The 14,193-nt window shown below is 43.8% G+C and overlaps 1 protein-coding gene across 2 annotated transcripts in view; it reads left to right on the forward strand.

Annotated features, from left to right (window-relative positions):
* eif2ak3 (eukaryotic translation initiation factor 2-alpha kinase 3) overlaps nt 1-14,193 on the forward strand; it is a 116,462-nt gene that overhangs the window by 86,517 nt on the left and 15,752 nt on the right. For both annotated transcript variants that reach the window (XM_059650338.1, XM_048542740.2), the window contains 4 exons: nt 2,786-2,898; nt 6,052-6,174; nt 9,427-9,576; nt 11,567-12,293. In XM_059650338.1, coding sequence (XP_059506321.1) covers nt 2,786-2,898; nt 6,052-6,174; nt 9,427-9,576; nt 11,567-12,293 — 1,113 coding nt within the window. The remainder of the gene's footprint in view (nt 1-2,785; nt 2,899-6,051; nt 6,175-9,426; nt 9,577-11,566; nt 12,294-14,193) is intronic.

A 14,193-nucleotide genomic window follows, 5' to 3' on the forward strand; every position in this document is an offset into this window, starting at 1 on the left:
TCCTGGATTCCCCTGCCTAACAAAATCTTGCTGAATCAGTCCTTCATTTATTCATTTTTCCCAGCTTCCTCTGCTCAGTGAGGAAAAGCATTCCACTGGCTATTAACAATAGACAATAGGTGCAGGAGTAGGCCATTCGGCCCTTCGGGCCACCACCACCATTCATTATGATCATGGCTGATCATTCACAATCAGTATCCTGTACCTGCCTTATCCCCATAAGCCTTGATTCCACGATCTGTAGGAGCTGTATCCATCTCTTCCTTGAAAATATCCAGAGACTTGGCCTCCACTGCCTTCTGGGGCAAAGCATTCCAATTATCCACCACTGAAGAAGTTTTTCCTGAACTCTGTTCTAAATGGCCTACCCCTTATTTTTAAACTGTATCCTCTAGTTCTGGGCTCACCCATCAGCGGCAACATGCTTCCTGCCTCCACAGTGTCCAATCCCTTAATAATCTTATACATCACAATCAGATCCCCTCTCGTCCTTCTAAACTCGTGTATACAAGCCCAGTCACTCCAATCTTTCAACATATGATAGACCCACTGTTCCGGGAATTAACCTTGTGAACCTATGCTGCACTCCCTCAATAGCAAGAATGTCCTTCCTCAAACATGGAGACCAAAACTGCACACAATACTCCAGGTGCAGTCTCACCAGGGCCCTGTACAGCTGCAGAAGGACCTCTTTGCTCCTATACTCAATTCCTGTTGTAATGAAGGCCAACATGCTATTAGCTTTCTTCACTGCCTGCTGTACCTGCATGCTTGCTTTCATTGACTGATGTATAAGAACACCTAGATCTCGTTGCACTGCCCCTTAACCTAACTAGACTCCATTTCGATAGTAAAGTGTGAAGCTGGATGAACACAGCAGGCCAAGCAGCATCTTGGGAGCGTAAAAGCTTTTGTGCTCCCGAGATGCTGCTTGGCCTCCTGTGTTCATCCAGCTTCACACTTTATTATCTTGGATTCTCCAGCATCTGCAGTTCCTATTATCTCCATTTAGATAATAATCTGCCTTCCTGTTCTTGCCACCAAAGTGGATAACCTTACATTTATCCACATTGAACTGCATCTGCCATGCCTCCGTCCACTCACCTAGCCTGTCCAAGTCACCCTGTATTCTCATAACATCCTCCTCACATGTCACACTGCCACCCAGCTTTGTGTCATCAGCAAATTTTCTAATATTACTTTTAATGCCTTCATCTATATCATTAATGTATATTATAAACAGCTGCGGTCCCAGCACCAAACCTTGTGGTACCCCACTGGTCACCGCCTGTCATTCTGAAAGGGACCCGTTTATCTCTACGCTTTGCTTCCTGTCAGCCAGCCAATTTTCAATCCAAGCCACTATTTTGCCCCCAATACCATGTGCGTCCACAATTTCTAGAGCCCCCTCCTTAAGTACCCTGGGATGCAGACCATCCGGTCCCGGGAACTTGTCAGCCTTCAGACCTAACAGTCTATCCAACACCATTTCCTGCCCAGTATAAATTCCCTTCAGTTCATCCATTATCCTAGGTCCTTCAGCCACTGTTGCGTCTTGGAGATTGCTTGTGTCTTCCCTAGTGAAGACAGATCCAAAGTACCTTTTCAACTCTTCTGCCATTTCCTTGTTTCGCATAATAAATTCACCTGTTTCTGTCTTCAAGGGCCCAATTTTAGTCCTAACCATTTTCACATACCTAAAAAAGCTTTTACTATCCTCCTTTTATATTTTTGGCCAGTTTGCCTTCGTACCTCATTTTTTCTCCACGTGTTGCCTTTTTAGTTATCTTCTGTTGCTGTTTAAAAGTTTTCCAGTCCTCTGGCTTCCCGCTCATCTTCGCTATGTCATACTACTTCACTTTTATCTTTGTACAGTTTTTAACTTGCCTCGTCAGCCACAGCCGCCCTTGCCTCCCCTTAGGATCTTTCTTCCTCTTTGGAATGAGCTGATCCTGCACCTTCTGCATTTATAACCAGAAATACCTGCCATTGTTGTTCCACTGCCATCCCTGCTAAGGTATTGTACCATTGAACTTTGGCCAGCTTCTCCCTCATAGCTCCATCGCTCCCTTTGTACAACTGCAATACCCGATTCTTCCTTCTCCCTCTCAAACGGCAGATTAAGCCTTATCATCATTATTATGGTCATTAGCTCCTAATGGCTCCTTTACTTTGAGGTCCCTGATCAAATCCGGTTCGTTGCCCAACACCAGATCAAGAATTGCCTTCTCCCTGGTAGGCTCCAGTACAAGCTGTTCTAACAATCCATCTCGGAGGAACTCCAGAAACTCCCTTTTCTTGGGGTCCAGTACCATCTTGATTCTCCCAGTGTACCTGTATGTTGAAATCCCCCACAACTGTAGTAATACCTTTTGCGACAGGCCAATTTCAACTCCTAATTCAACTTACACCCTACATCTAGACTACTGTTTGGGGGCCTGTAGATAACTCCCATTAGTGTCTTTGGGAGAAGAAATTCTTCCTCATCTCTATCTTAAATTATTGCTATGCTGACTGCCATAGTTCTGTATTTCCCAATGAGAAGAAATATCCTTTTAACATCTGCCCTGACCAGCTCCTCAGAATCCTATGTTTCAATTGGAAAAAAAAAACTTTCTCAACACTAGGTTATATCTCCAGTTTACCAGCTTTGCTATCCTAAGACCTGTCTGTAATCTTTCTGGAAGCTGCAAGTTAGCATTCATCTACTGGGATATCACTTCCTAGCTCCTGCTCGGTGGGATGAAGATTGACCCAGCCTGTTACTGGTGTCTTTTTTGTGCAGAAAAAGGAGAAATTGGAGTTTCCATGTCGGACTGACAGCACAATTGAGGTGCCTGTGGGAGAAGTTAAGGTTGATTTGATAAATTGCTTTGGGACTGCTGACTACGTGTCCAGGTAAAAAAAAACAGTATTAAAATTTATTGTGCATTGGTGGTATGTGTGCCTGGAGGTAAATTGTGATGAATGCTCCCCAAGCCAGCTCCTATGGTGTAGCCAACATGAATTAGGCTTCCAAATTAGCATGCCTGCATCTTGAATTTCGATAATAGAATATTAACTTGGTTCTGCTTCTGGCCATTGCCTTAACACATTTAAATTAGTTGTGGACAGGAAACAATTGTACGACACAAAGAAGGCCGTCCTCAGTGCAATACTGACAGAACCCATCGGTCACAGGTGCCATCTTTTGAATCAAGTATGTTTGAGCTTCACTTATTCCTAAAGTTCAAGTGTTAATGAAATTACCTCTTAGAAGCACTGCTTGCACAACAATGAAAAGTTCCAGGCCTTAGCCAGTTGTGTTTATTTTTCCCCAACTGGAATCAATTTGTATGGCATCTATCCTGTCAAGCCTCTGCAGAATCAAATGTGTCAATGAGATCAACTCACATATAAGCCCTACATGATGGACCTCTTCCTCAAAACATAACGTCATCTTCATCTCTAGAATCAGTTGAGTGAACCATTTTGTAAACAGTTTCCAATGCAAATATAATTGTCCTTCAGGTGACCAAAGCAGTATGAAGTTCAAGTGCAATCTCATCAATGCTATGTACAGTTGTAGCAAGACTGTCCTCTGTTCATCCTTCAATGCCTTTGTAATAAATTCCAATATAAATTTCTCTTAACTAGTTGCTGTACCTGTGTACTGAATTTTGTAATTCATGTACAAGGACACCCAAATCTCACTGAACTGCAGAGTTCTGCAGTCTTTCTTTCTCTTAGAGTAACATGCTGCTTTTCTATTCTTGCAATTTTGGTTAACCTCACTTCCCACATTTATACTTGCACATCTGCCACATTGTTGCCCACACACTCAACCTATATAAGCGTATTTTTAGATTCTTTGTATCCTTCTAATTTGCTTTTCTATTATTCTTGCGTTATCAGTAAACTTATCTACAATATAGCCAGTCAATTCATCCAAATCATGTTCATTGGCCCAACATTAAACACTAACCATTTTATTAGCTACTGTTTTCCAACCTGAGAATAATCTATTTGTATTGACTTGGTTTTCTTTTAGCTTGTTTGTAAAGTTGGCTTACCTTCCAACAGCATGAGCTCATCTTGTGTGGTAATCTTGTTAGGTGGCACCTTGCCTTGTGTCTGTGTTATCCATGTCATGTTGGTTTGTTGGCTCTCCAAAATTGGCACTCTTTCAAGTTTTTTGCCTTTTTCTGCATCTTCAACATTTATCCCTTAGCAGTCCCAGTTTACAAATCAAATCCAAATTCACTACATCTGCAGGTATTCCCTTCATCTAATCTATCTGTTTTATCCTCAAAGAACTGTAATCAATTTGTCAGGCATCATTTCACTCTCTTGGAGCTGTTCCTTCACTGTCGCTGGGTCAAAATGCAGGAATTGCCTTCTGAATAGCACAGCAAGTGTACTGACGTTCCAAATCTGCAGCAGTTCAAGGACGCAGTACCATCATCTTGAGGACAAATAGAGACAGGCAATTTCTGACCTAGCCAGTATTGTCCATATACCATGAATGAATTTTAAAAGCATGTTTACATTGATTTTCTAAATGTCCTATGGCTTCCTCTTTGATATGGGTTTAGAAACTTGGAAAATAGGAACGGGAGTAGGCTATTTGGCCCTTATGAGCCGACTCAATCATTCAATTTGATTTGTGGTCGATCATCCTACTCAGTTCTCTGTTCCTGCTTTTGCCGCATTCCTTTTGCCTTACCCAGTCAGTACTTAACAGCTGTCTTGTTTTCACATCTGCCAAGTCTGTCTGTGCACTTAATTACTTCAAGGTAGCAGATGCATCCTGAGGTAACATGTCTACTTCCATTTGATGTTGCTTATCTAACTAAGATGTAGCGCCTTACTGCTGACAGGAATACGTTGCTGTCATGTGCTGTTTATGTCTATTGAGAGCTATAATTTGAGTATCTGTCTTCTGTAGGTGTTTGACCATGCAATCCCATCCTTTTTGTGCACTTTTTCCATATTACATGACAAAAATCAACGATCAGTCAAGAAAATAGCTGCAATCCTGCTTACATTTTAATAATCTCCCATTACCCCAAACTGAGTGGCACTTAGTGAACCATTCTCAAGTATCGGTCATTCAACTCTTAAGTTGATAGAAAGGAAGTAATTGTCCTTGGGCCTTGACAGAATTTTCTTAAAGAGAGATTTAAGAATTTTGTGTTCAAATAATGTTGGTGCTTCACAATCTGTAAAATAGATGCCGGAAATCTGTTTTCCTCTGGACCATGGGACATAACTTTTTTTAATAATCAGACCATTTGTAAGCCAAGCCAAGAATGTTTCCGTTCTCTAAGATATTTTGGAACTGCCTTCATCTGATAGGCTAGATGTTGGAGAGTTTTTTGGGATTTGAGATGAACAGATTTTTTTTTAACTGGTGTGAGGAAAGGTGGGAAAATGCCATTGAGGTACAGACATGCCAAGACCTATTTGTGAGCCAGTGGGTTTAAAGTCATAGTCAAGTCAACCATGACCTTTTGAATAATGGAGCAGGCTTCACAGGTCGATGACCTGCTCCTATTTCTTAGGATCTTATTAGACTTGATTAAGCAATTGGCCTGTTACTGTTTCTGTGGTCCAGTTTATTTTTTAATTAATTTCTTTTTGAGAATGCTTAATTCTGAGTATTCATAATTTTGAATCCTCCCACCAGATATAGAGTCAGAGTTGTACATCATGGAAATAGACCCTTTGGTCCAACCCATCTGTGCCAACCAGATATCCTAAATTGGTCTAGTCCCATCTGCCAGCATTTGGCCCATATCCTTCTAAACCCTTCCTGTTCATGTACCCATCCAGATGCCTTTTAAATGTTGTAATTGTACTTCCCTTCCTTGGCAGCTCATTGCACATATGCACCACTCTGGGGGGGGGGGGGGGGAAGAAAATTGCCCCTCTGGTCCCCTTTAAATCTTTGCCCTCTCACTTTAAACCTATGCCATCCAGTTTTGGACTCAGCTAGTCATTTGGCATTTAGTACATAGTTAAGAAAAGTCTATGCCAGTGGTGTAATTAATGCGGATAAACCTCTTTCAGGTGCCTTACTGACTTTGAATTGGTTCAGTGTCTTGGACGCGGAGGATTTGGTGTTGTTTTCGAGGCCAAAAACAAAGTTGATGATTGTAATTATGCTATCAAGAGGATACGACTCCCGAATCGGTATGCAAATATTTGTGAAGTTTCGTTGCAAAAACCTTTTTTCCATGTCTCTGACAAACTTCTTTAACAGACTTGAGTTGGAATTGGCTTTACACATACTGGCAATTTTAAAAAGATTTCAAGATGACTCTGATACCATCACATTTACAACACCTCCCCTCGCTGGTAGTGGTCCCAAAAAGTGAGTCATTCTCTGACAAAAGAAAGCCTGGTTACCTGATGCCCTTTTCCTTTCTTCTCCATTCTGTCCTAACACAATTCAAATTTTACATCAATGTGATTAACTTTCAGTTCCAAGGTATTTTACAACTTGTCTAGTATGGATGGACAATGAATGCCAATCTTGCTAGTGGCACCCACATCCTGAGAACAAATTAAATTTCACTAAGCAGATTGTCCTGAGATGTTGCTGTATGTTCAGTCTCCACCTTTAACAGTCCTGCGCTTTGATACCCAAATGCTGCATTGAAATTGTTTTCTTTGCTTCTCTATTAGAGCCACAGAGTAATACAGCATGGAAACAGGCCCTTCGGCCTAAACTGGTCCATGATGCCCACTCAGCTCGTTCTGATTACCCACATTTGGATATATCCCTCTTAAACCCTTATCATGTACCGAGCCAAATGCTTTTTAAAAGTTGCTGTCATACCTGGCTCATCCACTTTCTGTGGCAGCTCATTCCATAAATGCACCACTCTGAGTGAAGAAGCTGCACCTCAGGTCCTTCATAAATCTTCTCAATCTCATCTTGAACCTATACCATCTAGTTTTCAATTCCCTAGCCCTGGGAAAAAGACTTTATGCATTCATTCTAACTATGCCCCTTGTGATTTTATACACCTCAGTAAGGTCACCCCTCATTCTCCTATGTTCCAAGGAATAAAGTCCTATCCTGGACAACCTCTCCCTATAACTCGGGCCTACTAATCCTGGCAACATCGTCGTAAATCATTTTTGCACACTTTCAATTCAGCTCAGTCTTTCCTATAACAGGGTGACCAAAATTGTATACAATACTCTAAGTGCACCCTCACCAATGACTTATACAACTGTAACGTAACGCCCCAACTCCTTTAGCCAGTGCCTCAACTAATGAAGGACAGCATGCTAAATGCCTTCTTCACCACCCTGTCTACCTATAATGCCACTTTCAACGAACTGTATATACTCGTACACCTAGGTCCCTCTGTTCCACAGCGCTCCTCAGGACCTTACCATTTACTGTATAAGTCCTAGATAATAAAATGTGAGGCTGGATGAACACAGCAGGCCCAGCAGCATCTCAGGAGCACAAAAGCTGACGTTTCGGGCCTAGACCCTTCATCAGAGAGGGGGATGGGGTGAGGTTTCTGGAATAAATAGGGAGAGAGGGGGAGGCGGACCAAAGATGGAGAGAAAAGAAGATAGGTGGAGAGGAGAGTATAGGTAGGGAGGGGATAGATCAGCCCAGGGAAGACAGACAGGTCAAGGAGGTGGGATGAGTTTAGTAGGTAGGTGATGGAGGTGCAGCTTGGGGTGGAGGAAGGGATGGGTGAGAGGAAGAACAGGTTAGGGAGGCAGAGACAGGTTGGACTGGTTTTGGGATGCAGTGGGTGGGGGGGAAGAGCTGGGCTCGAACAGTTCATCCACTTCACCAACACCTTCCACCTCAACCTTTCAGTTCACCTGGGCCATCTCCAGCACATCCCTCACCTTCCTGGACCTCTCAGTCTCCATCTCAGGCAACCAGCTTGTAACTGATGTCCATTTCAAGCCCACCGACTCCCACAGCTACCTAGAATACACCTCCTCCCACCCACCCTCCTGCAAAAATTCCATCCCCTATTCCCAATTCCTCCGCCTCCGCTGCATCTGCTCCCACGATGAGGCATTCCACTCCCACACATCCCAGATGTCCAAGTTCTTCGAGGACTGCAACTTGCCCCCCACAGTGGTCGAGAACGCCCTTGACCGCGTCTCCTGCGTTTCCCGCAACACTTCCCTCACACCCCGCCCCCACCACAACCGCCCAAAGAGGACCCCCCTCGTTCTCACACACCACCCCACCAACCTCTGGATACAACGCATCATCCTCCGACACTTCCGCCATCTACAATCCGACCCCACCATCCAAGACATTTTTCCTTCCCCACCCTTGTCTGCTTTCCGGAGAGACCACTCTCTCCGTGATTCCCTTGTTCGCTCCACACTGCCCTCCAACCCCACCACACCCGGCACCTTCCCCTGCAACCGCAGGAAATGCTACACTTGCCCCCACACCTCCTCCCTCACCCCATCCCAGGCCCCAAGATGACTTTCCATATTAAGCAGAGGTTCACCTGCACATTCTGCCAATGTGGTATACTGCATCCACTGTACCCGGTGTGGCTTCCTCTACATTGGGAAAACCAAGCGGAGGCTTGGGGACCGCTTTGCAGAACACCTCCGCTCGGTTCACAATAAACAACTGCACCTCCCAGTTGCAAACCATTTCCACTCCCCTTCCCATTCTTTAGATGACACGTCCATCATGGGCCTCCTGCAGTGCCACAATGATGCCACCCGAAGGTTGCAGGAACAGCAACTCATATTCCGCTTGGGAATGCTGCAGCCCAATGGTACCCATGTGGACTTCACCAGCTTCAAAATCTCCCCTTCCCCCACCGCATCCCAAAACCAGCCCAGCTCCTCCCCTCCACCCACTGCATCCCAAAACCAGTCCAACCTGTCTCTGCCTCCCTAACCTGTTCTTCCTCTCACCCATCCCTTCCTCCCACCCCAAGCCGCACCTCCATCTCCTACCTACTAACCTCATCCCACCTTCTTGACCTGCCTGTCTTCCCTGGACTGACCTATCCCCTCCCTACCTCCCCACCTATACTCTCCTCTCCACCTATCTTTTTTTCTCTCCATCTTTGGTCCGCCTCCCCCTCTCTCCCTATTTATTCCAGAACCGTCACCCCATCCCCCTCTCTGATGAAGGGTCTAGGCCCGAAAAGTCAGCTTTTGTGCTCCTGAGATGCTGCTGTGTTCATCCAGCCTCACATTTTATTATCTTGGATTCTCCAGCATCTGCAGTTCCCATTATCACTGTATAAGTCCTCCCTTGGTTTGACTTTCCAAAGTGCAACACCTCACACTTTATTGAATTACATTTGCCAATCCTCATCCCACTTCCCTATCAAATCAAGATTTCCCCCTAATTTTTGGTAATCTTCCGTGCTGTCAATGATATCTCCTAATTTCAGTCTTATTAACTTCATAATTCTACAGAGATCAAGCACGGGAGAAGGTGATGCGGGAAGTGAAGGCACTGGCTAAGCTGGAGCATCCGGGCATTGTCCGCTATTTCAATGCCTGGCTGGAGACCCCACCTGAAGGCTGGCAGGAGGAGATGGACAAGCAGCTGCTGAAAGATGAAGGGTAAAGCGATGGGCCAAATCTAACCTGGGCTTCAATGCTGGTGGTCAGCAAGTGCAGCAGAATATGCGCTTCTGAATTGACTGTCACTTGTTGCATGACTTGCGCCAATCCATTACCCTGGTTGTAACTCTATTCATGACAACAGATGGAGAGTATTTAATATGCTCCTTGGTTTCCTGTTTGTTTCCATTTCTTTTCTGCATTCTGACATCCCAAGCAAATACCTGTTTTATTTTTAGCACTTTATCTGTGGCACTGAAAGTGTTTCACACCGTCTGTTTCATCATACTCTGAGCAGATCAAGTGGTGCCACACCTTAGGAAAGAAAGTTCCTTCCAGGGCTAAATTCAATGATGTTTACAAGATGACCTTCAGGGGCTAAGTTATTGGGAGAAATTGCACAAATTATTCTCTAGAATTTAGAAGATTATGGGTAATCTAATTGAGATCTTCAGAATATTTACACGAAAAGATTGTAGATAACTAAACTATTTCCATTAGTTGAAGATTCTAGAATGAAGACGCCTAGTCTAAGAATTAGGGCCAGGCCACTTGAGATGTTAAAAAGCACTTTTTATACACAGAGTAATGGAGGTTCGGAACTCTGTTCCTCAGACACAAATTGACGCTAATTCAGTTGTTAAATCTGAGGTAGATAAGCTTCTATTAAGCAAGGGTATCGAGGGATATGGGCCAAAGGCAGGAGTATGAAGTTAGGTCACAGATCAGCCATAATCTTGAATGGCGCGAAGCTCGAGGGGCTGAATGGCCTACTGCTATTCCTGTGTTCTTGCTGTGGGAAGACTAGCTTCTTCAATTTATTTTTAATTGCTTTAGCTCGTCCTAAGACTGTATCCCGTTATTGAGTTCTCCGTCCGGGAAGAGCCATTCCCTATCTGATCTGAACTTGACCCATGTTTATATGGTGCCATTTCATAGTACCTCCCTTCATGATAGGTATCACTTATGAATGGTTATTGAACTTCCTCCAGTGTATTTTTCTTGGATAGACATATTCAGAACTTAGTATACTGTGTCACATGTTGTCTTAATGCTGTTTGTAACTACAGTAGCACTTCTGTGGTAGCTATTGTATTCCAGTATCCCATTGGCTTTTTCCTTCTGCAACTATAAGTAACTGTTTAAATAAGCTTGTTTACCTAGATCATCTAAATTTCTTTGTACATGTTACATAGTACTTGCCATTTAGACTGCAAATCTATACATGTATCTGAGGTCCAAAGTAATCTATACCAAATGTTGCATCCTCCCCGCAACCTGTTTCTGCAATTGATGGGAATCGTTGGTATTTTAGCCTAATCTGCAAAGCCTGTATCCAAGAACAGGCTATTCTTAAATATGTAACCTTGTGCTAGGATAGACATATGTTCTGCAAAAGCCTTTTCTCTGGTCGTATTTTAATTTTACTTCATTTTAAGTAAATTTAATTTTAATTTCACTTAATTCCGATGTATCTATGTCTACACCACAAACATTACTCCTCTTTAAATTTGTGATCAGAGATAATCGGAACTGCAGATGCTGGAGAATCCAAGATAACAAAGTGTGAAGCTGGATGAACTCAGCAGGCCAAGCAGCATCTCAGGACCACAAAAGCTGACGCTTCGGGCCTAGACCCTTCATCAGAAAAGGGTGATGGGGGGAGAGAGAGGGGGAGGCGGACTGAAGATGGTTAGAGGAGAAGATGGGTGGAGAGGAGAGTATGGGTGGGGAGGTAGGGAGGGAATAGGTCAGTCCGGGGAGGACGGACAGGTCAAGGGGGCGGGATGAAGTTAGAAGGTAGGAGGTGCAGCTTGAGGTAGGAGGAGGGAATAGGTGAAAGGAAGAACAAGTTAGGTAGGCTGGGATGAGCTGGACTGGTTTTGCGATGCACTGGAGGGAGGGGAGATTTTGAAGCTGGTGAAGATCTTATTTAATTATCATACATAAAAATTTTGCTTTTCATTCTGTTTTGCCTTAACTTTTCCAGCACTGATTGGCCTGCGAGTTCTCCAGATGTTCCAGGGCTTCCTGTTGGTGCAAACTGTTCAGGTAGTTCATCTTCGCTGAAGTTCAGTTCCTACTCTGTGATCACTACCAAACAACCTTCTTCACTGGAGCCATGTGTGTGCTTGGACCTCCCTTCAGACTGCAGCCAATCTTTGGAACAGCCCCATTGTGGCCAAGATAGTCTTTTGTCTGAGTATGGAAGTGAAGGCAATTCTGAGCTGGCACATTCCTTTGAACTATTCCCTTCAGCTGCTGGCAGTGTTGTGAAGGAGGACAGGACTACATCCTTTGACGTGGTGTTTGAAGATTCTGGCTGTGACCAAGCATCTGAGCATACACTGGACTTAGCGCCATCGTGCTACAGTAGAAGCAGTGGTGGGAGACAAAATTCCGTTTCTTGGGAAGAGAAATCAGGTAGAACTGGGGGTCTGGTTTCCAATGATACTTTATCACATTCTCCACCAAGGCCCACATCGTTAAATCTGGGCCCGTGTAAAGACTCAGGGGAGAAAGCAAAACTACACTCACCTAAGGTTTACTTGTACATTCAGATGCAACTCTGCAGGAAAGAGACTCTGAAAGACTGGATGAATGGCCGATGTCAGATGGAGGACCGAGACCGGACTGAGTGTTTAAAGATATTTTTACAGATGGCTGATGCTGTCTGCTTCTTGCACTCCAAAGGATTAATGCACAGGGATCTTAAGGTATTGTAAACTAAATACAGGCCACAGTGTTGTCTCCAGAATCTTTAAAGGGTAGGCATGTTGTAATCACCTTCTACATGAAAGAACTTGGTGATACAACATGAAATGCTGCAACATCTAAATGTGCAATTTAGAGTGTACTGGTTAAGATTTCACTTGGAGACACCAGAAACTTAAAGTTAATCGGAACTATTTTGAATACATTTGAATTAAACAAAGCGGGTAGTAGAATGTATTAGAGATAATGGGAACTGCAGATGCTGGAGAATCCAAGATAATAAAGTGTGAAGCTGGATGAACACAGCAGGCCAAGCAGCATCTCAGGAGCACTAAAGCTGACGTTTCGGGCCTTGACCCTTCATGGGTCTAGGCCCGAAACGTCAGCTTTTGTGCTCCTGAGATGCTGCTTGGCCTGCTGTGTTCATCCAGCTTCACACTTTATTATCTGGGGTAGTAGAATGTGTTGTTTCAATGGCAAAAAAACATGGGATACACCTGAAGAATCATTTCAGCTATATATGAGGAAGTTCTGTTCGTGTAGGACCTTTTTTAAAAGTAATAAAATGTCTCTGGTGCTCCACAAATGTATAGTGACATAAAATATGGCACTGACCTGAATGAGATATTAGGACCAGTGACCAAAGCCTCGATCACTGCAGTAGGTTTTAAAAGGCATCTCAGAAGTAAACAGAGGCTTAAGCGGTTTAAGGAGGGTATTCCAAATCTTTTGGGCTTAGGCGTTTATATATATTACAAAAAGCAGAGGTTCCCATGTGGATCCCTGCAGAACACCGCTAGTCATGGACTTCCAGCCTGAAAAGTACCCTTCCACAAGTATCCTCTGTCTTCTTTGGGAAAGCCAATTCTGAATCCACTGGCCAAGTCACCATGGATCCCATGCTTCTTAATGCGGGACCTCGTCAAAAGCCTTACTAAAATCTAGTGTACAACATCCATTGCTCTACCCTCATCGATCACCTTCACCACCACCTCAAAAAATTCAATCAAGTTCATAAGGTATAACCTGTCTTGCTCAAAACCATACGGACTTCCTGATTAGGCCATGATTTTCCAAATATGTGTAAATCCTATTCCTAAGAATTCTTTCCAACTCCTTCCCAACCACTGATGTGAGACTCACCAGTCTGTAGTTTCCAGGATTATCCCGAAATCTTCCTGAACAGAGGAACAATATTAGCTACTTGCAGTTTTCCAGGACACTTCCAGTGGCTAGAGAGGATACAAAGATCTTGGTCAAGGCCCCAGCAACTTCCTCTCTTGCCTCTCAATAAACTGGAGTAGATATCATCGGGCCCTGGGGTCTTATCCACCTTAATGCTCTTCAAGAGATCCAACACCACCTCTTTCTTGACCTGAAAATGCCCTCGCATATTAGCATGCTCCACACAAACCTCAGTATTTTCCATAGCCTTCCCCTGGGTGAATACTGATGCAAAGCACTCATTTAGGATCTCACTCATATTTTCTGCCTCCAAGCACAAGTTCCCTCCTTTATCTTTGAGTGGTCCTACTTTCTCCCTGGTTATCCTTGTTTTAAAAAAAAATTATCTATAGAATGCCTTGAGATTCTTTAACCCTATTTGCTCAGGCCACTTCATGGCCCATTCTTGTTCTCCCGATTCCCTGCTCGAGTACTTTCCTGTTTTCCTTATTCCTCACGGCCCTGTCCAATTTTAGCTTCTTAAATGTTACATATCCTTCTTTTTCCCTTTTGACTGAATTCACAACTTCCCTCCTTATCCAATGCTCCCTTACCTTGCCATTTTATCCTTCCTCCTTACTGGAACATGCTGGTCTTGAACTTGCCCCAGCAGGTCTTTAAACAGTTCCCCACATGTCAAATGTTGCCTTGTTAACAGCTGCTCCCAATATTGACTTG

This window comes from Stegostoma tigrinum, chromosome 1 (genome assembly GCF_030684315.1).
Source record: "Stegostoma tigrinum isolate sSteTig4 chromosome 1, sSteTig4.hap1, whole genome shotgun sequence".
Lineage (NCBI taxonomy): Eukaryota > Metazoa > Chordata > Chondrichthyes > Orectolobiformes > Stegostomatidae > Stegostoma > Stegostoma tigrinum.